The following is a 27,988-nucleotide window of genomic DNA, read 5'->3' as shown; positions in this document are numbered from 1 at the left end:
CAAAGAATAGTATTTTCACATATTAACACAAGAATAGAATATATAGGATAAGAAAAACAACGAAACTAGAGTGTGATACAATGCATTGAGTAGTTGAGAAAAATCTCTTGCCATTTATTAAAAGCACCTGAATTCAAAGATGCATTTTTTTCGTGCTGCTCAATCATCTGAATTTCAAAATGCATTTTTGATTGCTTCTCAATTTTCTCCTTCCAACTCCTTCTGGGGTAAAGTTCTAAAAGGTGCAAGCAGCCTTCAATTCCTCATCCAGGGCCATTCATCATGTGCAGAACTAGACGATCCAAATTAGATGCTGAATGTCAGAAGATTATTCAACCACTGAAGGCATCAAAGCCGAGTCCAGTCCTGTCCTTAACTAATGTTCAGTTGTTGAGCTGTACAAAATATTGAGGGGCCTGGACATAGTGGATAGTATGGGCCTATTTCCATTGGTGGAGGGGTCTATTACAAGGGGGCATAGTTTTAAGTGGTTGGTGGAAGGGTTAGAGGGGATTTGAGGGGGGGGGGGGCTTCTTTACGTAGAGGGTTGTGGGGATCTGAAACTCACTGCCTGGAAGAGTGGTGGATGCAGAAACCCTCACCACTTTTAAGAGATGGTTGGATGGGCACTTAAAGTGCCGTAACCTGCAGGGTTAGGGACCTAGAGCTGGTAATTGGGATTAGACTGGATTACCTTTTGTTGGCCGATGCAGTATTAATGGTAAGGACAGCAGGGAATCGAATATGGCCAGGGTGGTCTCCTGGACTAGTTTTGATCGCCTGGATGGGTTGGTGAGGAATTTTCCCAGATTTTTTTCCCTAAATTGACCTGGGGTTTTAATCTGGTTTTTGCCTCTCCCAGGAGATCACATGGCTCCGGTTGCGGTGGAGTGTAGAATGTTTCAGTGTAAGGGGTGTCGCAGTTGTGTGGGGTGGACTGGGTGCTCTTTACCTTTCCGCCATTGTTCATAGGTTTATATGTAACCTTCAGGGCTGCTGACTGAGGGCCGTGCAGCTCTTTGTCGGCCGGCGCAGACACGATGGGCTGAAATGGCCTCCTTCTGCGCTGTAAATTTCTATGTTTCAAAGACCACCCTAAACGGAGGAAGAGCATCCAGTAGAGCGCTGAGCACCTCGTGTCTCATCGCTGAAAGCATGCAGAACACAAGTGCAGGCAGCGGAAGGAGCGTGCGGCAAACCAGACTCCCCACCCACCCTTTCCTCTAATGACTGTCTGTCCCACCTGTGACAGAGACTGTAATTCCTGTATTGGACTGTACAGTCACCTGAGAACTCACTTTGAGTGGAAATAAGTCTTCTTCGATTTCGAGAGACTGCCCATGATAATGATGAGTGTTATGTATATAACTATGTAATACTTGCCACCAGAGGACACGACTGTTGGAGTCCTAATGGTCACCTGCACACACATGCAGAGCCAGCATAAAAGGTTGGCTGCTATGTTGTTTAGGCACTCTGGAGTTGTAATAAACATGACGACTAAGGTCACACTAAGTTTAGCTCACAGTACTCAGCCTCGTGGAGTTCTTCTATACACAACAATTGGCGACGAGTAACAGAATACGAACCATCATGCAACCATGGCTGCCGCTGGAATATTAGAGAGATTCGTAGAGGGTGATGATTGGGAAGCCTTCGTCGAGTGTCTCGACCAGTACTTCGTGGCCAACGAGCTGGAAGAAGACACTAACGCAGCCAAGCGCAGGGCAGTTCTCCTCACCATCTGTGGGCCTGAAATATACGGCATCATCAAGAATCTACTCGCACCGACAGCTAGTTCGGGACCACCTCAAGCTGAAGGAGTGTATCCTCATGGCCAGATAGCGTTTTTACATGCATCATCGTTCCGGGGGCCGGTACATGGTGGATTATGTCGCTGACCTGAGACGCCTCACGGGACCTTGCGATTTTGGAGCTGCGTTGGGGCAAATGCTGCAGGACTTTTTCGTGCTGAGCATCAGCCATGAGGTAATTCTGCTGGCTGCCGAAACCCTAGACCTGAGCAAGGCCCTCGCGATCGCCCAGGCATGCATGACCACGGACGGTAACACCAAATAGATATCTTCTCAACATCGAAGCTCACCGGCAAGTACTGTGCATAAAATGACGTCGCTAGCAGGCCGTACTGCATATGGCAGGGCCTATGCGTCTGCAGTTGCAAGACCTGTGATGACTCAGAGTCTGCCATCGGGGGTGCATGAATCCTTTAGCACAGTGTTGGCGCTGTGGGGATAATCATCGGGCCCATCAATGTCGGTTCAAGCACTACGTGTGCAAAGGCTGCGCAACAATGGGGCACCTCCAACGAATGTAGAAACGTGCGGCGACATACCACGTGGCAGAGGATGATTGATCCAGCGCGGATCACGCAGTACAGGCAACTCAACCCGAGGAAGAAGTGTATGGAGTACATACCTTCATCATCAAGAGCCCTCCTATAATGCTGAAAGTCAAATTAAATGGAGTTCCAGTATCCATGGAGTTGGACATGGATGCGAGTCGGTCAATAATGAGCCAGAAGGCTTTCATGAAACTGTGGGGCAATAAAGCACAAAGGCCCAAATTGAGCCCAATTAATGCAAAGCTGCATACCTACACCAACGAGCTCATACCAGTCATTGGAAGTGCGGCAGTGAAGGCATCATATGATGGAGCTGTACATGACCTCTCATTATGGATTGTTCCAGACAATGGCCCAACACTGTTCGGCAGAAGCTGGCTAAAAAAGATTAGATGGAATTGGAATGACATCAAAGCATTATCTTCAGTGGATGACTCCTAGTGTGCTCAAGTGCTAAGCAAGTTTCCCTCACTATTCGAACCAGGCATCGGCAACTTCACAGGCGCCATGGTACAGATCCATCCAAGCCCTGATGCACGGCCTGTCCATCACAAGACTCGGGCGGTTCCATACATGATGAGGGAAAAAGTAGAGATTGAACTGGACAGACTCCAACGCGAAGGAATCATATCGCCAGTCGAGTTCAACGAGGGAGCCAGTCCAATTGTTCCGGTGTTGAAAAGCGATGGCACAGTCAGAATCTGCACAGACTACAAGGTGACGATTAACCGAGTCTCACTACAGGACCAGTACCCGCTGCCCAAGGCGGATGACTTGTTCGCAACGTTAGCGGGGGGGGGGAAATAGTTCACCAAGTTGGACCTAACCTCCACCTACAGGAGCTGGCTGAATCTTCGAAAAGACTGACGTGCATCAACACACACAAAGGGCTGTTTATATACCACAGGTGCCCTTTCGGGATTCGCTCGGCTGCAGCCATTTTCCAGAGAAACATGGAGAGTTTGCTGAAATCTGTTTCGCGCACCGTTGTGTTTCAAGGCGACATTCTGATCATTGGTCGTGACACCATCGAACATCTACACAACCTGGAACAGGTTCTAAGTCGCCTAGACAAAGTGAGACTCAGGCTGAAACGCTCCAAGTATGTTTTCCTGGCGCCGGAAGTCGAAATTTTGGGGAGAAAGATTGCAGCAGACGGCATCAGGCCCACGGACTCAAAGAGAGAGGCCGTCAAGAATGCATCCAAACCACAGAATGTGATGAAGCTGCATTTGTTCCTGGGACTCCAACCATTTTGGTAACTTCCTACCCAGGTTGAGCACGTTGCTGGAGCCTTTGCACATGTTGCTACGCAAAGTCGACGACTGGGTTTGGGACAAATCGCAAGACACAGCCTTTGAGAAGGCCAGCAACCTGTTATGTTCAAATAAGTTGCTTGTACATTATGATCCATGTAAACGTTTAGTGCTAGCTTGTGACGCCTCATCGTACGGGGTCGGCTGAGTGTTACAGTAAGCCAATGTATCGGGCAACCTCCAACCGGTCGCATACGCGTCTAGAAGTCTGTCGAAGGCTGAGAGAGCCCATAGTATAGTCGAGAAAGAGGCATTAGCATGTGTATATGGGGTTAAGAAAATGCACCAATACTTATTTGGATTTCGGTTTGAGCTTGAAACTGACCACAAGCCGCTCATTTTGTTGTTTTCAGAGAGCAAAGGTATAAACACCAATGCTTCGTCGCGCATCCAAAGATGGGTACTAACATTATCCGCTTATGACTGTTATCCGCCACAGACCATGCACTGAAAACTGTGCCGATGCTCTCACCCGGCTACCATTACCCACCACTGGGGTCAAAAAGGTGCAGCCCGCAGACTCGCTACTGGCCATGGATGCTTTTGAGAGCGAGGGGTCACCTGTCACAGCTCGCCAGATCAGGACCTGGACCAGCCAGGATCCTCTGCTATCATTTGTAAAGAGTTGCATTATAAATGGGAACTGGTCGGCCGTTCCCGGGGAAATGCAAGATGAAATTAAGCCGTTTCACTGACACAAAGATGAAATGTCCAGCCAGTCGGATTGTCTCTTATGGAGTAATCTCATAGTTTTGCCAAAAAAGGCAGGGAAATGTTTATACGCTACTACACAGTATCCACCCAGGCATTGTCATGATGAAGGCAATTGCCAGGTTGCATGTTTGGTGGCCCGGCATTGACTCGGACTTGGAGTCATGCGTGCATCAGTGCAACACTTGCTCGCAACTGAGCAATGCACCAAGGGAGGCTCCACGGAGTCTGTGGTCATGGCCCTCCAAACTGTGGTCCAGGATCCATGTAGATTTTGCCGGCCCCTTTCTAGGAAAGATGTTTTTAAATAGTTGCGGACGCTTACTCCAAATGGATTGAATGCGTAATCATGTCATCCAGCACGTCCACAGCCACCATTGAAAGCCTCCGGGCCATGTTCGCCATCCAATGCTTGCCCGATGTCCTTGTCAGCAACAATGGACCGTATTTCACCAGCTTGGAATTCAACGAGTTATGACCCACAATGGCATCAAGCATATCAGGTCTGCTCCATTTAACGGCCAAGCGGAGCAGGCAGTCCAAACAATCAAGCAGAGCATGAAACGCATGACCCGCTCCCTGCAAACCCGCTTGTCTCGCATTCTGCTCAGTTACCAGACGCGACCCCACTCGCTCACCAGGGTTCCCCTGGCAGAATTGTTAATGAAGAGAGCCCTCAAAACCAGGCTCTCCCTAGTCCACCCGGATCTTAATGATCACGTGGAAACCGACAGAACATGTACCACGATCGCACGGCTGTTTCACGTGATATTGATAACGACCCTGCATTTGTCATGAATTATGGTCATGGTCCTAAGTGGGTTGCTGGCACTGTTTTGGCCAAGGAAGGGAATAGGATGTTTATAATCAAACTGTTAAATGGCCAAATGTGCAGAAAGCATTTAGATCAGACCAAATTGCGATTTACTGACAACCAGGAACGACTTGAAGAGGCCATCACCATCGACGATCCACCAACACACACCCAACCAGCAATCGACCTCGCTGTTAATCACGAGGATGAACCCACTGTTCCTGGCAGTCCGGTCAGACCAGTCGCAGTGCAGTGCAGCAATGGTCCGGCCAACTCATATGCCAGGGTTTGAACTTAGACGATCAACCAGGGAGCGAAGAGCTCTATATCGCCTCAACTTGTACCGAAGACTTGGTGGTGGGGGGGGGGGGGGGGGGAATGATGTTATGTATGTAACTATGTAATACTTACCACTAGAGGACGCGACTGTTGAGAGTCCTAATGGTCACCTGCACACACGTGCAGGGCCAGCATAAAAGTTTGGCTGCCATGTCGTTTAGGCACTCTGGAGTTGTAATAAAGACGACTAAGGTCACACTAAGTTTGGCTCACATTACTCAACCTCGTGAAGTTCTTCTATACACAACAATGAGTACATGTCACTGGATAGCAGCCAGGACCCAGATGAGTGGTGCTTTTGTAGCAAAAAAGGGGAAACCTTTACAGGAAGGACTCAGTTCAACATCAAACTGTCAGTGAGCCCAAGTCCCACACACACGGGCCGATATTAGCAATTGTTGCCAATTAAATCTGGTATTCTGCATAGGACTTAGATGTTTAGAACAAGGAGGTGGTTGTCATGCCACAAGCTGTCCTGCGCAAGTCCTTACATCACTTTGAGTAGATGTTTATTGTGTAGCTGATGAAACTCAGACTTGGGGCCACAGCTCCTGGAAGGCATTACGTGGAGGCCAAATATGAGAAAATGTGTTTTTATAGATACATAAATGTGGTTTAGTATCTACCAATGGCTCACATTTGTAATTGTCAATTGTCCATTGACCACTTAGTGACTATCCTCCTGGGACGGGGCTAACCAGGATCTGTTTCGGGTCAATATCACTCCATGCCTGATAATAGAAGATTGTAACCGAGTCATCCCTCCATGGTGGACTCAGTAATCCGATACCGGAGGTTGGCTTAGCTGGTAAGTACCCTGTTCACATTTGGGGATTTCTAAGCCTTGAGCTTTGTCATACTGCACCTAAACTCTCAGGATTTGGTTAAGTGGGGTATATCGATTCAATGAAGTGCATACTCTAGACTCAGCAACAGAAACACACTACTTTTAAGCATTGTGATGGGTTTCTGCATGTGATAGACACCCAGATGACTGAAAATGAAATAAGGAGTAGGGCTTTGGTTGATTTTTCCCCACCCTAGCTCTGGAGGACTGAGGATTTTACTGCACTGGATAAGGTCAGCTAACTTAGCAAAGGTGGCATATTGAACCGGTCATCATCATAGGCAGTCCCTCGAAATCGAGGAAGACTTGCTTCCACTCGTGAGGTGAGTTCTTTGGTGGTTGAACAGTCTAATTCGAGAGCCACAGCCTTTGTCACAGATAGTCGTTGAGGGAAGGGGTGGGTGGGACTGGTTTGCTGCACGCTCTTTCCGCTGCCTGCGCTTGATTTCTGCATGCTCTCGGCGACGAGACTGGAGGTGCTCAGTGCCCTCCCGGATGCACTTCCTCGGCTTAGGGCGGTTTTTGGCTAGGGACTCCCAGGTGTCAGTGGGGATGTTGCACTTTATAGGGAGGTTTTGAGAGTATCCTTGTAACGTTTCCGCTGCCCACCTTTGGCTCATTTGCCATGAAGGAGCTTCAAGTAGAGCACTTGCTTTGGGATTCTCGTGTCTGGCATGTGAACTATTATGTCTGTACAGTACTTATGAATGACTCCACGAGGCAATGTGTTGTACTCAAACTGTAGCGACCTTGGTCCTTTACTTCCAAACTCCAGAGCGAGGCAGCCGCATGATGGCTCCCCTTTTATACAGCCCCTGCCACCAGGGCAGGAAACCCGGTCTCCACCAGTTGCACCCTCTAGTGGTGCCAGCATGTATATACACAGTGTAAACCTTATTGATAGTACATCAGGTAAATAGGTCTCCATCTTATGCAACTATACAGTGATTACACAGAGTATATCTATAGTTTGCATATATAACACGAACTATGTGGCCTGCCCAGTGGAGCTGATAGAGTGTGGTCAGCACTTCAATGCTGGGAATGTTAGCCTGGACGAGGAGGCTGATGTTGGTGCATCTGTCCTCCCAGGGGATTTGTAGGATCTTGCGGAGACATCGTTGGTAATATTTTTCCAGCGACTTGAGGTGTCTACTGTACATGGACCATGTCTCTGATCCTGACAGGAGGGCGGGTATTACTACAGCCCTGTAGACCATGGGCTTGCTGGCAGTTTTGAGGGCCTGGTCTTCAAACACTCTTTTCCTCAGGCGGCCGAAGGCTGCACTGGTAGCGGTGTTGGATCCAGTCATCGATGCCTGCTCTTGTTGATAGGAGGCTCCCGAGATACGGGAAGTGATCAACGGTGTCCAGGGTCACGCCGTGGACCTTGATGACTGGGTGGACAGTGCAGTGCGGCGAGGACAGGCTGCTGGAGCACCTTTGTCTTACAGATGTTTAACGTAAGGCCCATGCTTTCGTACGCCTCAGTAAATACGTCGACTATGTCCAGGAGTTCAGCCTCTGTATGTGCAAAGACTCACCCTGCGGGGCTAACGGACGCCTCATGACTCTTCAGCTCACCCTATCCCGGAACCAATGTGCCAGTCATCAGTGTGTACGCCCCAACACTCGATGCAACTGGAGGCCAAAGACAGTTTTTACTCCAACCTCTCAAAATCCCTGTCCTGTGTCCCCGCGGGCGACAAACTGATCCTCCTCGGTGAATTCAACGCCAGGGTGGTGTGATAGGCAGAGAGGGAGTAGGGAAAGCCAACTCCAGCGGTACCCTACTCCTGACAAAATGTCGAGAGCACGAACTTATCACCAGAACTTGTTCCACCAGAGGGACAAATACAAGGCATCGTGGCAACACCCTCGCTCCAAGCACTGGCACCTGCTCAACTATGTCATCATCCGAGCGAGGGATCGCAAGGATGTGCACATCACCCACGCCATGACAGGAGCCGACGACTGCTGGACGGACCACCGCCTAATCCGATCCATCATCGGCATCAACATTGAACCTGTACCTTCCTAATGTATGGCTTAGTACAATATACGGTGGTACATTCACCAGACGCCAATAAGGGAGCCCTGGGATTTGGAAAATATTTTTTGATGGTGGCATGTGTGAGCCATTGATTCGGGCTTCTATGATTAGTGTTTAAAAATGGAGAAAGGGATAGACTGACTAATTACAGACCAGTCAGCCTAACCTCAGTTGTGGGAAAATTATTCGAAAAAATCCTGAAGGACAGGATAAAGCTTTACTTAGAAAGACACAGATTAATCAAGGCCAGTCAGCACGGATTTGTTAAGGGAAGATAGTGTCTGACTAACTTGAATTTTGCGAGGAGGTAACCAGGAGGGTTGATGAAGGCAAAGCGTATGATTAGTGTATATGGATTTTACCAAAGCTTTTGATAAGGTCCCACATGGCAGACTGGTCACAAAAGTAAAAGCCCATGGGATCCAGGGCAAATGGCAAGTTGGATCTAAAATTGATTCAGAGGCAGGAAGCAAAGGGTAATGGTTGTTGGGTGTTTTTGCAACTTGAAGGATGTTTCCAGTAGGGTTATGCAGGGCTCAGTATTAGGTCCCTTGCTTTCTGTGATATACATCAATGATCTAGACTTAAATGTAGGGGGTATGATTAAGAAGTTTGCTGATGAAACTAAAATCGGCTGTGTGGTTGATAATGAAGAAGAAAGCTGCGAACTGCAGGAAGATATCAATCAACTGCTCAGGTGGGTAGAACAGTGGCAAATGGAATTTAATCCAAAGAAGTGGGAGGTAATGCATTTGGGGAGTGCTAACAAAGAAAGGGAATACACATTAAGTGGTAGGATACCGAGAAGTGTAGAGGAACAAAGGGACCTAGGAGTGCATGTCCACAGATCAGAAAGTAGCAGGCCAGGTAGATAAGGCGGTTAAAAAGGCATACGGAATGCTTGCCTTTATTAGCCGAGCCAAAGAATACAAGAACTGTATGCATGAACTGTATAAAACACTGTTTAGGCCACAGCTACAGTACTGCGTGCAGTTCTGGTCACCGGAAGGACGTGATTGCACTGAAGAGGATTCAGAGGAGATTTACGAGGATGTTGCCGGGAGTGGAGAATCTAAGCTATGAGGACAGATTAGATAGGCTGGATTTGTTTTCATTGGAACAGAGGCGGCTGAGGGGAGACCTCATTGAGGTGTATAAAATTATGATGGGCCTAGATATAGTGGTGAGAAAGGACCTATTTCCCTTCGCCGAGGGAACAACAATCAAGGGGCATAAATTTAAAGTAATTGGTAGAAGGTTTAGAGGGGATTTCAGGGGAAATTTCTTCACAGAGGGTTATGGGGGTCTGGAACTCACTGCCTAAAAGGGTGGAAGAGGCAGAAACCCTCACTACATTTAAAAAGTACTTGGATGTGCACCTGAAGTGCCGTAACCTGCAGGGTACTGACCTAGAGTTGGAAAGTGGGATTAGACTGGATAGCCTCTTGTTGGCCGGCATGGACATAGAAACATAGAAAATAGGTGCAGGAGTAGACCATTTGGCTCTTCGAGCCAGCACCACCATTCAATATGATCATCGCTGATCACGCAACTTCAGTACCCCATTCCTGCTTTCTCTCCATACCCCTTGATCCCTTTAGCCGTAAGGGCCACATCTAACTCCCTTTTGAATATATCTAACAAACTGGCCTCAACAACTTTCTGTGGTAGAGATTTCCTTCCATGCTGTAAACTTCTGATTCTATGATATTGGTGGTAAATTTCACTGCATCTAAAACAACATACCTGCATGTTATGGAGTGTATAGCCTCCAATCATCGTGTATAATTTCATGAAAGGGGGTTCATATGATTTCAGAAACCATAATGCTTGAGAATTTTTTAGCTAGTATCTGAATTCCACACTGAGATTTTAGCCACAAAATAACTATAGGTTATATATTTTTTTTAAATATGTATATAATAATAACGTTTATGGGATGGGTGACATTTTTCAGTTTGAGTTCGTCCTGACATGTCAGGAAGTGTATCCGTCTGCAGATCCTAACAGACCGCATTGCGGCACTGGAGCTGCGGGTGGATTCACTCTGGAGCATCCACAATGCTGAGAATGACGTGAATAGCAAGTTTAGCAAGTTGGTCTTACCGCAGGAAAAGGGTACACAGCCAGATAGGGAATGGAAGACCAACAGGAAGAACAGTGCAAGGAAGGTAGTGCAGGGGTCCCCTGTGGTCATCCCCCTGCAAAACAGATACACCGCTTTGGGTACTGTTGAGGGGGATGACTCATCAGGGGAGAGCAGCAGCAGTCAAGTCCATGGCACCGTGGGTGGCTCTGCTGCACAGGAGGGCAGGAAAAAGAGTGGGAGAGTGATAGTGATAGGGGATTCAATTGTAAGGGGAATAGATAGACATTTCTGCGGCCGCAATCGAGACTCCAGGATGGTATGTTGCCTCCCTGGTGCAAGGGTCAAGGATGTCTCGGAGCGGGTGCAGGACATTCTAAAAAGGGAGGGTGAACAGCCAGTTGTCGTGATACATATAGGTACCAACGATATAGGTAAAAAACGGGAGGAGTGCCTACAAGACGAATTTAGGGAGCTAGGAGCTAAATTAAAAAGTAGGGCCTCAAAAGTAGTATTCTCAGGATTGCTACCAGTGCCATGTGCTAGTCAGAGTAGGAATCGCAGGATAGCTCAGATGAATACGTGGCTTGAGCAGTGGTGCAGCAGGGAGGGATTCAAATTCCTGGGACATTGGAACCGGCTCTGGGGGAGGTGGGACCAGTACAAACCGGTTGGTCTGCACCTGGGCAGGACCGGAACCAATGTCCTAGGGGTGAGTGTTTGCTAGTGCTGTTTGGGAGGAGTCAAACTAATATGGCAGGGGGATGGGAACCTATGCAGGGAGACAAAATGGAGACAGAAGCAAAAGATAGAAAGGAGAATAGTAAAAGTGGACGGCAGAGAAACCCAAGGCAAAAAACAAAAAGAGCCACTTTACAGCAAAATCCTAAAGGGTCAAAGTGTGTTAAAAAGACAAGCCTGAAGGCTCTGTGCCTCAATGCGAGGAGTATTTGGAATAAGGTGGACGAATTAACTGCGCAGATAGCAGTCAACGGACACGATGTGATTGGCATCACGGAGACATGGCTCCAGGGTGACCAAGGCTGGGATCTCAACATCCAGGGGTATTCAACATTCAGGAAGGATAGACAGAAAGGAAAAGGAGGCGGGGTGGCGTTGCTGGTTAAAGAGGAAATTAATGCAACTGTAAGGAAGGACATTAGCTTGGATGATGTGGAATCGGTATGGGTGGAGCTACGGAATACTAAAGGGCAGAAAACGCTAGTGGGAGTTGTGTACAGGCCACCAAATAGTAGTAGTGAGGTTGGGGACAGCATTAAACAAGAAATAAGGGATGTGTGCAATAGAAGTACAGCAGTAATCATGGGTAAACTTTAATCTACATATTGATTGGGCTAACCTAACTGGTAACAATGCAGTGGAGGAGGATTTCCTGGAGTGTATTAGGGATAGTTTTCTAGACCAATATGTTGAGGAACCAACCAGAGAGCTGGCCATCCTAGACTGGGTGATGTGTAATGAGAAGGGACTAATTAGCAATCTTGTTGTGCGAGGCCCCATGGGGAAGAGCGACCATAATATGGTAGAATTCTTTATTAAGATGTAGAGTGACAAAGTTAATTCAGAAACTAGGGTCCTGAACTTAAGGAAAGATAACTTTGACGGTATGAGGTGCGAATTGGCTAAATTAGACTGGCAAATGATTCTTAAAGGGTTGACGGTGGATGGGCAATGGCAAGCCTTTAAAGATCATATGGGCGAACTTCAACAATTGTACATCCCTGTCTGGAGTAAAAATAAAACGGGGAAGGTGGCTCAACAGTGGCTAACAAGGGAAATTAAGGATAGTGTTAAATCCAAGGAAGAGGCATACAAATTAGCCAGAAAAAGCAGCAAACCGGAGGACTGGGAGAAATTTAGGATTCAGCAGAGGAGGACAAAGGGTTTAATTAGGAGGGGGAAAATAGAGTACGAGAGGAAGCTTGCCAGAAACATAAAAAATGACTGCAAAAGCTTCTTTAGATATGTGAAGAGAAAGAGATTAGTGAAGACAAACGTAGGTCCCTTGCAGTCGGATTCGGGTGAATTTATAATGGAGAACAAAGAAATGGCAGACCAACTGAACAAGTACTTTAGTTCTGTCTTCACAAAGGAAGTACTAGGCAACCGAGGGTCTAGTGAGCAGGAGGAACTGAAGGATATCCTTATTAGGCGGGAAATTGTGTTAGGGAAATTGACGGGATTGAAGGCCGATAAATCCACAAGGCCTGATAGTCTACATTCCAGAGTACTTAAGGAAGCGGCCCTAGAAATAGTGGATGCATTGGTGATAATTTTCCAGCAGTCTATCGATTCTGGATCAGTTCCTATGGACTGGAGGGTTGCTGATGTAACACTATTTTTTAAAAAAGGAGGGAGAGGGAAAACAGGTAATTATAGACCGGTTAGCCGGACGTCAGTAATGGGGAAAATGTTGGAATCAATTATTAAGGATGAAATAGCAGCGCATTTGGAAATTGGTCCAAGTCAGCATAGATTTATGAAAGGGAAATAATGCTTGACAAATCTTCCAGTTACATCCTCAAAAAGTTGCAGCAGAGTGGACAAGGGAGAACCAGTGGATATGGTGTATTTGGACTTTCAAAAGGCTTTTGACAAGGTCCCACACAAGAGATTGGTGTGCAAAATCAAAGCATATGGTATTGGGGGTAATATACTGGCGTGGATAGAGAACTGGCTGGCAGACAGGAAGCAGAGAGTCGGGATAAACGGGTCCTTTTCAGAATGGCAGGCAGTGACTAGTGGAGTGCCGCAGGGCTCAGTGCTGGGACCCCAGTTCTTTACAATATATAGTAATGATTTAGATGATGGAATTGAGTGTAATATCTCCAAGTTTGCAGATGACTAAACTGGGTGGCTGTGAGGAGGATGCTAAGAGGCTGCAGGGTGACTTGGACAGGTTAGGCGAATGGGCAAATGCATGGCAGATGCAATATAATGTGGATAAATGTGAGGTTATCCACTTTGGGGGCAAAAACACGAAGGCAGAATCTTACCTGAATAGCGGCAGATTAGGAAAAGGGGAGGTGCAGCGGGACCTGGGCGTCATGGTTCATCAGTCCTTGAAGTTGGCACGCAGGTACAGCAGGTGGTGAAGGCAAATGGTATGTTGGCCTTCATAGCAAGGGGATTTGAGTATAGGAGCAGGGAAGTCTTACTGCAGTTGTACAGGGCCTTGGTGAGGCTCCACCTGGAATATTGTGTTCAGTTTTTGTCTCCTAATCTGAGGAAGAACATTCTTGCTATTGAGGGAGTGCAGCGAAGGTTCACCAGACTGATTCCAGGGATGGCTGGACTGACATGAGGAGAGACTGGATCAACTGGGCCTTTATACTCTGGAGTTGAGAAGGATGAGGAGGGAATCTCATAGAAACATATAAGATTCTGACGGGACTGGACAGGTTAGATGCGGGAAGAATGTTCCTGATGTTGGGGAAGTCCAGAACCAGGGGGCACAGTCTTAGGATAAGGAGCAGGCCGCTTAAGACTGAGATGAGGAGAAACTTCTTCACTCAGAGTTGTTAACCTGTGTAATTCCCTGCCGCAGAGCGTTGTTGATGCTAGTTCATTGGATATATTCAAGAGGGAGTTAGATATGGCCCTTATGGCTAAAGGGATCAAGGGGTATGGAGAAGAAAGCAGGAAAGGGGTATTGAAGGAATGATCAGCCATGATCCTATTGAATGGTGGTGCAGGCTCGAAGGGCCGAATGGCCTACTCCTGCACCTATTTTCTGTTTCTATTACATTGCTGGTGTAAAGCAAAATTAGACCAATAGTCATACAAACAAAAGTTTATAATGTAAAATGTATTCAAATAAATGGTTTTCTGTTTTTTTTCCTAAATTGTTGGTTATCCGTGAAAACAACTATACATTAAAACTTGATCATTGTATGTATAATTGTTCAGATTACTTAAAAAAAAACAACTCCCGCTCATGTTATATTGCATCAAGCTGATGATCTATAAAACAATGAACTGGTTTTGTAAAAAAAAAACTACTGATAATTAATCCTGAGAATCAATGAAATTGAGTTAACTTTAGAAAAAAAAACTCCCTTCCGCCTGGTAGTTTTAAAAGCCAATGGTCTGTGAAACCAGTTATTGTATGTTTGTAGGCTGCTGTTGAAATCGGTGGGCAGTGTGCTGGTTCCTGGAAGAGCCCTGGGGGAGTCAGACGCATTCTTGGCTGAGATTCAATGCCTGACCGAGACGCCGACAAACAGAGGGGAGAAGGCAGTCTGAGCTGCAAGGTCGTATTGTGTGGATGTGCCGCGTCTTTACGCTTGCAGATCGTAAAGGAGGGCTGAAAAAGAAGAAAAAAGGAAACAAAGTACAGAGTCTAAAACAAATTGGGGACTGGATTTCGGAAGGACTGGTTTAATGAACATCTGAAGAGATCTTTTTAAGGGCACGATTGTGGATATGTTTGAAGGCGAGAGTGCTGCAGAAACACAGCACGCCTAGACACTGGATTTCATGAGCGACTTTAATTTCGTCCGTGGTGGTGGGGCAAACTTGGACGCCGTGGCTTTTTAAAGAAGGATTTATCTGATTTTATACAAAACGGGTGTGCTTTTGGGGGTCAGAAATCATGGAGACTGTACCAAGATCTAGTTTTCAGCCTCATCCAGGGCTCCAGCAAACCTTAAAGCAGTTTCATCTCAGCAGTATGAGTTCGCTTGGAGGACCGGCGGCTTTCTCAGCTCGATGGGCTCAGGAAATGATGTACAAAAAGGAAACTGGGAAAGAGACAGATCAGATTATTCACCTACCCATACAGCCCCCTCCTGTCATGCCGGGTCCCCTCTTCATCCCCTCGGACCGATCAACGGAGAGATGCGAGACCATTCTGGAGGGGGAGACCATTTCTTGTTTCGTAGTTGGTGGGGAGAAGAGGCTTTGCTTGCCTCAGATCCTTAACTCCGTCCTTAGAGATTTTTCCCTCCAACAGATCAATTCGGTATGTGATGAATTGCATATTTACTGCTCTAGATGCACGGCAGACCAGCTGGAGATCCTGAAAGTCATGGGGATCTTGCCTTTCTCTGCCCCATCCTGTGGCTTGATCACCAAGACAGACGCAGAGAGGCTTTGCAATGCCTTACTCTATGGAGGAACCTACCCTCCCCATTGCAAAAAAGAATACTCCAGCACCATTGAGTTAGAGATCACAGAAAAAAGCTTCAAAGTATACCATGAGTGTTTTGGGAAGTGCAAGGGACTCTTTGTGCCTGAATTGTACGGTAACCCTCATGCTGCATGTATCCAGTGCATGGACTGCAGGCTGATGTACCCTCCTCACAAATTTGTAGTACACTCGCACAAATCATTGGAAAACAGAACCTGCCACTGGGGTTTCGATTCGGCCAACTGGAGAGCCTATGTCCTTTTGAGTCAGGATTACACAGGAAAAGAAGAGAAGGCACGATTGGAACAGTTGCTGGATGAAATAAAAGAGAGATTTGACTACAGCAACAAATACAAAAGAAAAGCACCCAGGGTAAGCATTTCTTCTAACTTGAGACACATCCTTTACTATGGATTATAATAATTGACTATTTCCACTATGGTATAGAAAAAGTGACCATGTCAAAAATAGTATTGAAGGTGTTTACAAACAGGACTCGGGTCTGAACATAATTTCTGTCAACCCTTAAAAAGTTAAAATCATTCATTTTCGGTTTCGCAAGCACCGATACTGGGCACGCACATATTATGTACGCTGGTTTTTTAAGTAGGCAGTTTCTAACATTTTGTTTATCATTAATTATGTAGAAATTATGCATTTAAATCTCTCCCATTTGTACTTCCCTTCACTTGCTGGAGACGTTTTAAAATCATGAATGATATCTTTAAATACTTGAAATTTTAATAGTTTCCCATTATAGATAATGACGTGCTAAGTTGAAGCATTAAGTTGACCATGGGCTGCTCAATATGATAGTTTCAGACAAGGGTGTTGCGTTTCCCTGCTCACTAGTATGTGGGAGTGGTTTTGAGAGATGTGCATTTGTATGGAGAGAGCTGACTATTAACAACTGCAGGCATGGCCTGTGTAGGGCACTGTTTTATCCAATCCACATCTATTCAGCAGATCCTGAGGAGATTTAATGCCGAAAGGGCTATTTATAAGGCGAACTGGGGAAGCTGCTTAATCCGATCTATACTCAAACTAGATTTCAACATGTAATTAGTTTCGCTCACGTTTCAACTGGAAAATATACATGCGACTCGAGAATATATACTGAATCTGTCTGGGGCAATGCATTCCAAATGATATATGGAGTTTAAAATGAATCTATGCTAAATACAAAGTTGCAATTTCAAACCCATGAATGACTGCCAACTTCCCGAGTTCAAAGTACGCTATTAACCCATCAAATTTGAATTTCATTCTTCACTTGATGTAAAAATTAAAAGATGGCCATCAGTTGAAAGAAGTTTACATTTTTATTTTCCTTTTTCCCGATCACCACCCTACCCAGACCCTTTCATTCTGATTTCCAAACAGGAGCCAGCAGACAGTGCATTGATTGTTTTTTGTGGGTGGGTAAAGGTTGCGGCCGTGAACCTAGGGCTACCTCTTAACTGAATTGAAAAGGAAACGCTCAACTGTTCATTTGCATCAATTGTTATGAATAAAAAGAGTCGACGAAGCATACGCGGGACATTGTCTGACAAGTATACTGTTTGACTGTCAATGGGCTAATTCATTCCCTCGCGCCTTTCGGGTTTTTGTCACTTGTGTAATATTGTACATATTACACGGGCAATTAGAGCGTTTAGTAAGCAGAAAAATAGCGAGCTGTGTCAAGAAATATTGTGTCTTTGGAGAAGAATTGTTTCCGAAAGGAGACAGTTAATTGTGAGGAATTTTGTTGCTGTAGTGTTTCTTGGTGTATAAAACCAAAACCCTCAAGTAACTTTTGTGGTGTAGAGCAGTGGTTTGAAGAAGCGAAAATAGTATCTGCCTGAATCGTGAAATATTCAGTAAAACACCATTATTCAAAACTGAAGAATCGTTTGGCATTACCTTTTCAAAAGTGATTATTAAATAATGCAAATGAACAGACATGAGGGAAAATGAAGTATCCTTTAGGCCATCTGGCCGGAATCCGATCTTTCGTATCAGTTTTAAAGGGACAGGTAGAGACTCACTTTTATTGGCGATTACTCGCTGCCCAGATCAGTACATCGATTAGACCATTTCTGGACTCTTCATGTTACATTTCTACACATTCATGTGATTTTTGTTAAAATTGAATCTTCGATTTACTGGTTAAATCTAAACGTTTGATTTATAATTGAAGCACATCAATAACACATTTAATTTACTTTACTACATTTCAAGTGACTACATTCCAAAAGTACTTCATTGGCTGTAAAGCGCTTTGAGGCGTCCAGTGGTCGTGAAAGGCGTTATATAAATCCAAGTCTTTGTGGAGGGCCCCGCCAGAAAGTATGGGAAGTTCGCGTGCGATAAAGACAGGAAGTTGTGATTAGTGAAACCCGAGTGGATATTGTGAAAGGAGGGAGAACTTAATGTGCAGGAGTGTTGAGAAACCTGATGTACAGACTTTGTCAAGATTAGACTTGAACCCTGCCTGAGTTCTAACACACACCTGTTGATAGAACTTTAGATCTACCAGGGTAACTGCCCGTTAAAATTACTGTTTCCCTCCCTATATGCAAAAGTTTATTGTGGGAATGTGTAAAATAACCGGTGCAAAATCTTAATTCGTCTTTTCATCCAATATTCTATTTTAACACAGAACACCAATTCCGAACAAGTGTGTATCTATTATTTAACCTCCCCATTCCCACCCTATAATTTTAGGTGGGTGTGGGAAAGACTAACTTCCTAAGAGGCTTTAGCGCTGCAACTTTGAAGAATTGATGAGCAAAAATAAAAGGACAGCACTGATTAATATCTATATTTCCAATATAAAAATCGCGTTGATTTTTTTTGGTACAAAGATTAATTTCTGAATCATGTCCGTCACGCGATTCTACACATCTAATCCTTATTTAAATATACAGGTTGGAACATTTACAGGAGAATTCACACCCCCGCCCCGCCGATGTTACAATGACACAAAGGACGCTCCGTCTTATCTATCCTCCCACCCATACCAAGCCTTGTATGAGTACGCCTAGTTGCAAGAACACAAAAGACACCCAAGGAGACATTTCTCATTGTGTAATACTATTTGCAACTTGTCGGGTGACCTTATTGAAGCTCATTGACTCTCGGGACCTAGTGACGCCACAAGCCCCGCCCCCCGCAAGTGCGTGCGGCCTGGCTAATGTGGCGCATGCTCAGTGTGCGAGTTGGTGCAACCCCACCTTCACACGTTGTCATTTTAACAGCTATAAAACATCTATCGATACTTTAAAAAGTATGTGGAGGGTAGCCAAAATGAGACGCATCGCTGTCAGAGCCATCCGGCTATTAGTTAATAATTGTTAAAAAAAACATTTTTGCATCTATTACTGGGTTAGATGTCCTTACCTTTTTTATTATTATGGTAGAAGAGTCGCCGAGAATATTAGCGCAATTCTTCATTCTAAATTCCCATCGAAAGTAAAATTGGCGAATGCACAGCGACTTCTACCTTTCGAAGCTCGACTCGGCGGAGAGAGGTTGCCATGGTGACGGGATAGGGTCTTTTATAGGCTGGGCCACGATCATCTGTCACGCGGGAGCTTCACGCACAGCAAGAGCACGCGGCAGCTCGATCCTCGCCTTGGGGCGCCGCGAGGAAAGGCTTCTCGCGCTCAAACCAACGGTTCCAGGGAAGCACGTGTTGCTTTGGGACCATTTCGCGCCAATTCCCCTCAAAGTGGTTCGGCTGGAAAATGTCTGGGCATTTAACCCGCAAGCTCAGGATAATAAGTGCCTTTAAACCAAAAAAAGCTAGTATTCGGTGGTTTTAGTTGTTATTTGACACACAATATCATTAATTACAGGATGCAATTTTCTGAAGACTAAATGTGAATGGTGTGTGGTCCCAATGCAAGGGCTTGTGGATTTATAATATGAGCTTAAATTAGTGAAAGTAAAAAAATAATCCTGTGAGTTTGTTGGCCTATTTGATTTCGAGGTTATCATAACCCAAAAGACACCCAGTGACTTTATTACCCTGAAGTAGTTTATACAGCAAGCACAAGAATATTATCAAATATTTTGATATAATTTATGGAGGCAAGGTACAAAAAATTCATTCATTCAGAGTTGATTTAGTCTTTTAGTTTGAAGATGAAACATTTTGATATTTTAGTTAGTGACTTGCCAAAGTTTCTGTTCCATTTTTAGTGTCAAGAGGAGAACTCAAATGACCCAGCCATAACCTTTTGAAATAACCTTAGGGGTTGTGTTAAAATACTAAGAGAAATATGATATGGTTGGCACTTAAGAGCATTTTTCCAATGTAATACTTTTATCCTTTGTCTTTGATTAGTTAATTAGATAGTTTGACCATTTCAAAAGTGATTTTGTAGGGGTATTGAATTGTTTGTCAAAAATAATGCACAAAGAGTTGGAGTGATACAGTGAGAAAATATTGATTCTTTTCTGAATCAAAAGAGCCTTAGCAAGTTTTCAATATTTTCTTAAAATACTGTGGCACAATTTAATTTACAAATTGAAGGACAATTAATTTCTCTTAAACTTATATACAATTAAGAGTATTTTTGAAAATGATTCGTAAGCAACATAACAGGGTGGATTAATATTTAGATAATATGTATTTGTTCTTTTCAAGACACTTTTAAGATGATCTAACGTACAATTCCTGATTTCTCTTTCATGGTTGAAAGTTTTTAAGTTTACCCAGTCTCAAGTGAAATTTATTTCTTATGTGTATTCCTCTAACTATTTAGTGTATAGATGTGTCTGTAAAGAATTTTTAATTGTTGTGAAGCTTCAATGATATGTAAATGAAGTCAATTATATGTAGTGTTTTAATTAGCAGCTAGGTTCATGTGTGAAGTACATCAGATTAATTATGTGGCACATCTGCTGATAATTTACTACTTTTCTGCAGACCCATCAAAACTGTGAAATTTGCATCCTTAGGTAGTTTGACAAGAAACAGAAGAATTTGCCAACAAATAAATTGTGTTGTGCCTCTGTCTATATTATGTTTGAAACTGTTTTGACTTTTTAACAGGTTAAATAAATCACTTAATTAAATTGTATATTACTTAATTTTAGTAGTAATTTCTTGTGCAGTTTTACTGTGTAAGTGTATTAATGTGTATTCAATTTTTCTTTTTAGAAAATTAATGTCACCAATATAGTTGCCTAGACAAGGCTTTTTAGTGACTTGAATAGGATTGACTGTACAGTATTTAGTCACTAAAGCAAACCTGGCCTTTTTTAAATGAGAAAATTATTAATTCAGATTTCCCATATATTGATTAAGCAAGCCCTATTACTTATGTTTTACTTGTTTATGTGCTGCAGGGGTGATGGAATATATTTAATCTGCCTCTGGGAAATAACTGTTTCTGCCCAAGGAAGAGAAATGTGGGAGGGGCAGGGTAGCCATCGAGCACACACAAGAGTCATATTGGCCCAAAGGGACTAAATTTTAAAACAAAATATGCATAATGAGATATTTTTAAAGGAGAACACAGATGGTTTTATGAGGGTTCTCACGATAAGGGGGAAAACTTTTTTTTGAGGCCAACATCTATTTTCCATTAATCCTCTGATGATATCTTTGAGTGACTTGAAGCACTGTATATGCCTGGTTAGTAACATTTGTGGTAGAATGACATTTGAATATGAATGTGAATGTGTGAACTTTAATCTCTTAAAGAGGGCAGTCATTGACAGGCCAAAGTGACAGCCCCAAGGGAATTGGGAGATTTGTTAGAGTGAACAGTATGCATTAAATTGTTAACTTGCCTGAAGTCTTTCAGAATCATACTATTGTATGCCATGACTGAGAGCTCACAATCTAATCAAATTGTTTTATAAATTCATCATTTGATGATGAGCTTGTGTGTGATTTTTAAATGCTAGGTATGAACAGAGGGCATTATAACAAAGACACCTACCAACAATTGCATGTTTTATTTAAAATACATATTTATGCAAGATTGTGTCATTTTAATTTTGGACTACATAGATGACTTTGTTAGATGACTGTCACTTACTGAATACCACCTTAGAGGACACCAACTCCCCAAATAATTCAAATGACTCACCAGGATTCTCTGCTGATTGCAACCCTGCTGCAATTGTGCATGTTGGATGTCGAATGAGAACAGGATTGGGCATGAATAATGGTCACTTGGACAAGGTACTAGAATGTGCCAGTTGCCCATGCAGCTCTACCCCAGCCTTCAGAAGAGGACACAAGAAAAACTAACAAGAAAGCCATTTGTTTCCTCTAATTGTTTCCTCTCTACTGAAGTAGCTGAATATTGTTGAGGTACAATCCCATGGGTGTCAACAGCCCTTGGGTACTTCACTCAATGGCCATTCTTCATTTTAAGCGTAGACAATGAGTGTTGGCAGACTAATTGGGCTAGGAGAACACCAGTCAGTTTTGATCCTGTCCTCAACTGATATCCACACAAGCACATTTTCCAGCAGAGATCAGTGGATAAAAGTCAGGAGCTGAAATTGTGGCTGATTTTTCCCACCTCCCTGGTCCAGGGACATTGAGACTAATTGAAATGCTCTGGCTGAGATTATTTAACTAAACATAGATTGGGGATCTAAACTGACACCTTCTGGTCTATATGTCTCAGTATCACATCATATTGTGCTTTAGGGAATCCATTTTATCATTTGTTGCTATTTTCTGACAAATATAGTGTAAAATAAACATAGGCGTCAATGCTCCCCCTAAGGTGCGCATCGTGAGGTCCCACGCAGGCCGGTCACCAGCTGCTACCACTGAAGAGATACGCGCAGCAAATTTAAAGGGCCCGTGCAAGGAGAAAAAATTAGAGGGAACATTGACTGGTGTATATCTGTTCTTTATTTGATAGCAAATTAATTTTTTTTTAGGAAAAATTTATTAAGTTTGTGGAATGAAGCAAAGGTAACTCTATATTGTATGAAAACAGAAAATGCTGGAAATCTCAGCGGATCAGGCAGCATCTGTGGAGAGAGAGAAACAGAGTTAACTATATATTGTTTTCCTCCAATAATGGGCACCTAAACACATTTGTGGGTAAAAGAAAATATAGCGATCTTTTACTGGATTGCAGTATATGATAAATATATTTAAATTTTTATAACTGGCTTTTGTATCTGTTTATCCTAAGGCTTTAGGGTTGATGACAAAAGAACCAGGACAAGAATCCAATTGTTTTAGTTCATGCACTCCATCCTTAAATTGGTGTAAATTTGACAATGCAGCTGATTGACTGGATTCTTTGTGCGAGGAGAGAAAGTTGCAGGTCTGATTATCTTGCAAATTGGTTGTTATCCGAAACATTCGACTGTTGGTTATGGTGTATGCTTGGTGATACCTAAAGACATGGAGACAATAAATGTAAAAAATGTGAGGAAATATTTTTGAAAACCTTTACTAAATGAAGTTTTAATTAAACAATTGGTGTAGATCTTCATTTGCAGTCTTTTAAAGAAACAACCCTGGTGACTTGGGAATGGCGTCCTATATTTATTGAAGTTTTGTGTATTGCTGGAGCCAATAAGGATTTATTTTTTAAGTGTAGTCTTCAGAATAGCAGAATTGATTCTAAAAACTGCACAGAATACAATTTGTCTGAAAAGTTCAGTTGGTGGGGTTGAGATGTGAGTGATCCTTGTGCATTTTCACATTTTAGGGGGGTTAAATGGGTATTGATTTTATTTTTTCTCTATCTCATACTAATATTTCTCCACATCCCTTCTCCACAAAGGAAATACAATAATCATGTTTTGGTGCTTCAACAGAAACCATTTTCTAAAGTGATTGGGAATGTAAACATATTTAGTTTTCTGCAGACTGTGCGGCATAGTGAACTAGCTTTAAAAAAGTGCAACCTTTCTAGAGTGACCCAAGTTGTGTAACAGTTGTATTTAGGATCATATGTTTGATGTGGTTTAAAAAAATGTTGCTCCTAGAACTTTGGGATAGATTTAGTGAAGTATTTTCATATAGTTGATCATTAACATAATGTTTTGAAAAGTGTTTGTTCTACTTTAGTGTTCTCTACCTATTTTTATTATTTGTATAAATTCACAGCATTAGTACTGGTAAATGGTAGTGAGTGAATGGACTTACGTACAGTAGTCTTATTGTAGTCTTTTATATTTATTTCCTTGTCCAAGATTAAACCACATAGTGGAATGATCACACAGAAAACATTGTGCATTAGTTACTGCGACCCTGTTTTTATGACTTTGTACTTTCAACGAGCTGTAGTTAAAGAATGATTTGAATCAGCTACAGAATGGTGTCTGCCAGGGACAATATTATGAACCCTAGTCAGTAGCCAGTCTGTCTAGCTTGTGGAGGATATTCAATAAGCTTATAAGTCACATGTTAGTTTATGGCGCTAGTTGGTAAAATTCTCTTAACTGCAGCAGCATGCTGACAGTACGTTCCAGACATTCTGTCAGTATTTTGCTGCTTCAGCCATAGTGGCCTTTGTGCGGTGATGTCAGTTTTCATTCCCATGTGTTGCTGGGGGCACTGACATATGACCCCGATGATACTATTTTCCCCACCCTTAAGGTGCCTGAAACTCCCAGATGGCAGTGTGAAGTGGCAGGGTGGGGGGGAAGGGCAAAAACCTTAAGTGAAAAAAAAATGCTGGGATCGTCTAGGAGCTCCTAAATAAATGTAGCCATGTTTTTATTTTAAACTTAATTGCTTCAATTTCAAGAAAAACTTTTAGGAAATTGAATTGGCATTGTGCTAAAGGCTTTTATATATAGTTTTCCCTTACCGCCACAAAATGAATTACCATAGATTTTCTCTTATTTATTTCATTATACCATACTCTCTGTGTTTATGATCCATCAGTACTTTGGAAGAAGCAAATGGCATTGCTTCATTGATTTATTTCTCATTACTTTGCCACCACAAACACTATGTAGGATCACAAGATAAATATGGATGAGAACAGTCAATCTTACCTCAAAGTATGGTTCTATGGTATTCGCCTCTGCTGACACTATTTGTGTGAAGAACATCCTGATCTTCGTCCTCAATTTATCTTTAATAGTTTGAACCTGTGTCCCCTTGGCTTGCTCTCATGCTTTCTACCCATACCCTTTATTATCTTATGTGCCTGGTTAAGGTCACTTCTCACTTAAACTTGTTAAAAATTCTCCAGTCTTTAATGTAGTACTTGGGTCTGCTTTTAAAAACCAAAATGATTCTCAGGGGACTTCATCATACCACAAAAACATGGGAACTATACCTGGCAGTATAACAAGAGTACTGTAAAATATGGACTTTATATCGTACAAGTAGAGTCCATCACAGGGATTTGTCTTTTTCTTTTTTTATAACATGACATTTCTATAATATGAAACAATGCCTACTTAAGCAGATTCACTAGTAACTTTTCAAAGGGAATTGGATATATACTTGAAAAGGAAAAAAATGCAGGGCTATAGGCAAAGAGCAGGGGAGTGGGCTTAATTAGAATGCCCTTTGAAAGAGCTGGCACAGGCTCGATGGGCCGAATTACCTCCTGTGCTGTATGATTGCAGCTCTCATTCAAATGACAGTGTTAGGATGCAAAGTAACATTGTAGTTAAAAGGTCCCCTGAAACTATTATATTTAATACTTCCCTAGAAGTTCCAGGCATGATTAATTCCAACTTGAGGAGTAAAATAGAATTGCTTTATCTTGTAATCTTTATATATATAATAGAAACCATTTCTGTAGGTCTTGCTGCCATCAGCTCGACTCAGACTTGTAATTTGTGTTCTCTATTAGTTTTGAAGTATAATGATCAGTATCTAGATTACTGCAATAGAGTAATGAATGACCAGACATTTAAAAGGGACAATTCTGCTCTTCAGAAATCGATTTTAATCTTTTTACCCCTATGAATTTTGGGAAATTCTAATGATTTCGCTGGAATTATATTAATGGTGCCTGCTTTTGGATAGATTGCTAAGCAAAATCTTTTGATATTGCAGTAAGTTTGTATTACTTTTAGACTATTCCTTCAAAATTTCCATTCACATTTTTAGCTACGTTCTTTAAAAGTATTTGGTCAACACAAAATTTAAACGTGACCTCTTACTCCATATTGCACATGTTCAATATAAAAATGATAGCTAATGTTAAATCTTCCCTCCTCCCACCTCACAAAGTTCCAAAAGTTTTTTTCTATCATAGTTAGAAATTAGCATATGAGAAGATCTAAAATATTGAGAGAATTACTGAATTCCCAGGGTATCCCAATCTCCTATTCTTTCTTTGTCTGACTGTTTGAATATTAAAGGAGTGAAGAGGAGGGTAGCATTTCACATGCAGCTCATGAAAGGTTCCCCATTCAGAGCATTGTATTGAGTCTGTGATGTTGCCAGGTTTCTGCACGGCTTTCCAGATCAATGTCTTAAGAGACTTCAGTTTAGAGACTGGAGTTAGATTTAACTATTTCCTGATTTGTATAGTGAAATATTGTCATTAGCAAACAACTTGTGTAGTTAGGGAAGCTCTACTACAGATAACCGAGAAGTACAAACCACTATTTCAGATGAACAATTTGCAATCATTAGTTTTTAATTTATTTGTAATGTATAGATATCATGGCTAATGTTCAACAGACACTATACTGTTTATCAGCTAACTTTGCAGACTAGATTCCAGAAATTCACTACATTCATTCTTCAAAAATGTCTGAAATACTTGTGGTCAATTTAGTTTTAGTACTATGAAAGTAGTTCATGCTTATTGTGCATTTGTAAGTTCTAGGAGTAAGGGTACATTCCAAAGTGTATTTGAGGAAATACTGGCACAGTTTTTGTTTGAGGAATGAGTAAGCTGACAGTTGATTTAGACAGACCAAAGTTTCTCATCATAAAATAGAGACTGAAAGACTATTCAAATTATAGGCTGAATGCGGTGAAACTAATCTGTCTTAAAGTACGCTTGTGTAAAATACCAACTCCACATAGCTGGGACAGATACAGGTTCTCATCTTATTCTCAGTTCGTGACCTGAATTGCATTGAGTGGAGGCAGTCATGTCTCCCCCAGCAGAGGAGAGAGTCATGCTTGGGTAGCCCCTGGCATCTAGTGCTGGCTGACAACAGGAGGCAAAGTCCATTTGTAGAAAGATTCCTGGTGATAGCATCAATCACAAATATATTAACTTGAACTGGATTTAAAAAAAAATCTGCCTGCTCATTTGTAAGCCCATTGCCAGATGAGTCATTTTAGATGTCCAGTACCATAATATTTTGACCAGTTAGGTTACGGCTGGAGAGGGTTAACTGTTGAAAATTGTTTCCATCCCATCCCCCTACACACATGTACATACTTACATGTCGGCAGCTGAAGGCGAGGGGGTGCTTGGAGCAAGACTTTTGATGGTTGGATTGAATAATGACTGTTGTTGCTCTTAATCTAATGGGACACGCTTATATTCAGCATGTGCAGAATTAGTAATGTTAATAATTGGTAATGTTAATAAACAGAAAATATGGTTGAAAAGTCTACTCAAGATGTGGAAAGATTTATGTAATGATCGGTGAGCTTTTTTGGGGGGGGGGGGGAAACGGCAAATTTTAAAAGATGTTTATGAAGTTTTAATATGCTGTTAGAAATTTGAGATGTGGCTACTACTACACGCAACAGTGTTTTCTCTCCTACCCAGCCATTAAAACGAAAAAAGTACCGAGGTGTGCATTTGAAACATTCACAATTTTTATAATTAGCTCCAGGGAGTTCTGTGGAATAAATCTTGTGTTTCATTATGGATGCTTGTTGATGCTTATATTGAATGTAATCTGTATTTGTTGTGTCCCCATTTTGTGGTGTACAATTTTATTTTATTCAGTCTCCATGTGCCATGTATCATTCCCTGGAATTGAGAATTAGTGGGTAATTTGCTCCCTCTGCCAGCCACTCCACTTCTAGGTGCACAGAAACAATCCAGGGTGACTAACCCTCTCAATTTGTTTCCTATTTTCCCTCCCAGTCAGGAACTGCCTAGCCTTTACTCAGAATCTGCCCTAAAGTCATGGCTAAACAAGACAATTTAAAGTGTAGGGGATCGTGGAACACTTGTATGCTGAACTAACACAACATTTTTGTGGTGTTTGGATGCTTAAAATGTAATTTATTCCTAAATTAAAGAATAGCAACAGTTAGTAGGTATATATAATTGACTAAGGTATACCAATATATCATTATTACTACTTCCAATGATGACATTTAATCAGACATACTCTTTATCAATGAATTTGTTTATGTTTTTTGTATAAGTTGCGGGGAGAGA

General features: G+C 42.6%; 2 protein-coding genes across 4 annotated transcripts in view; one reads left to right on the top strand and one right to left on the bottom strand.

Moving 5' to 3' along the window:
- Positions 1 to 19,304, bottom strand: part of LOC139228929 (uncharacterized) — a 157,835-nt gene extending 138,531 nt beyond the window's left edge. For both annotated transcript variants that reach the window (XM_070860459.1, XM_070860458.1), the window contains exon 1: positions 19,065 to 19,304. The gene's annotated coding sequence lies outside the window, so the exon portion shown is untranslated. The remainder of the gene's footprint in view (positions 1 to 19,064) is intronic.
- The window catches only part of skia (v-ski avian sarcoma viral oncogene homolog a), a 159,806-nt gene continuing 146,607 nt past the window's right edge, over positions 14,790 to 27,988 (top strand). For both annotated transcript variants that reach the window (XM_070860454.1, XM_070860456.1), the window contains exon 1: positions 14,790 to 16,052. In XM_070860454.1, the coding sequence (XP_070716555.1) occupies positions 15,144 to 16,052 (909 nt within the window). In that variant the 5' untranslated portion in view covers positions 14,790 to 15,143. The remainder of the gene's footprint in view (positions 16,053 to 27,988) is intronic.

The sequence above is a fragment of the Pristiophorus japonicus genome, chromosome 18 (assembly GCF_044704955.1).
Source record: "Pristiophorus japonicus isolate sPriJap1 chromosome 18, sPriJap1.hap1, whole genome shotgun sequence".
NCBI lineage: Eukaryota > Metazoa > Chordata > Chondrichthyes > Pristiophoridae > Pristiophorus > Pristiophorus japonicus.
The sequence above is the reverse complement of the archived record's forward strand: the minus strand, read 5'-3'. Positions and strand labels throughout refer to the sequence as shown.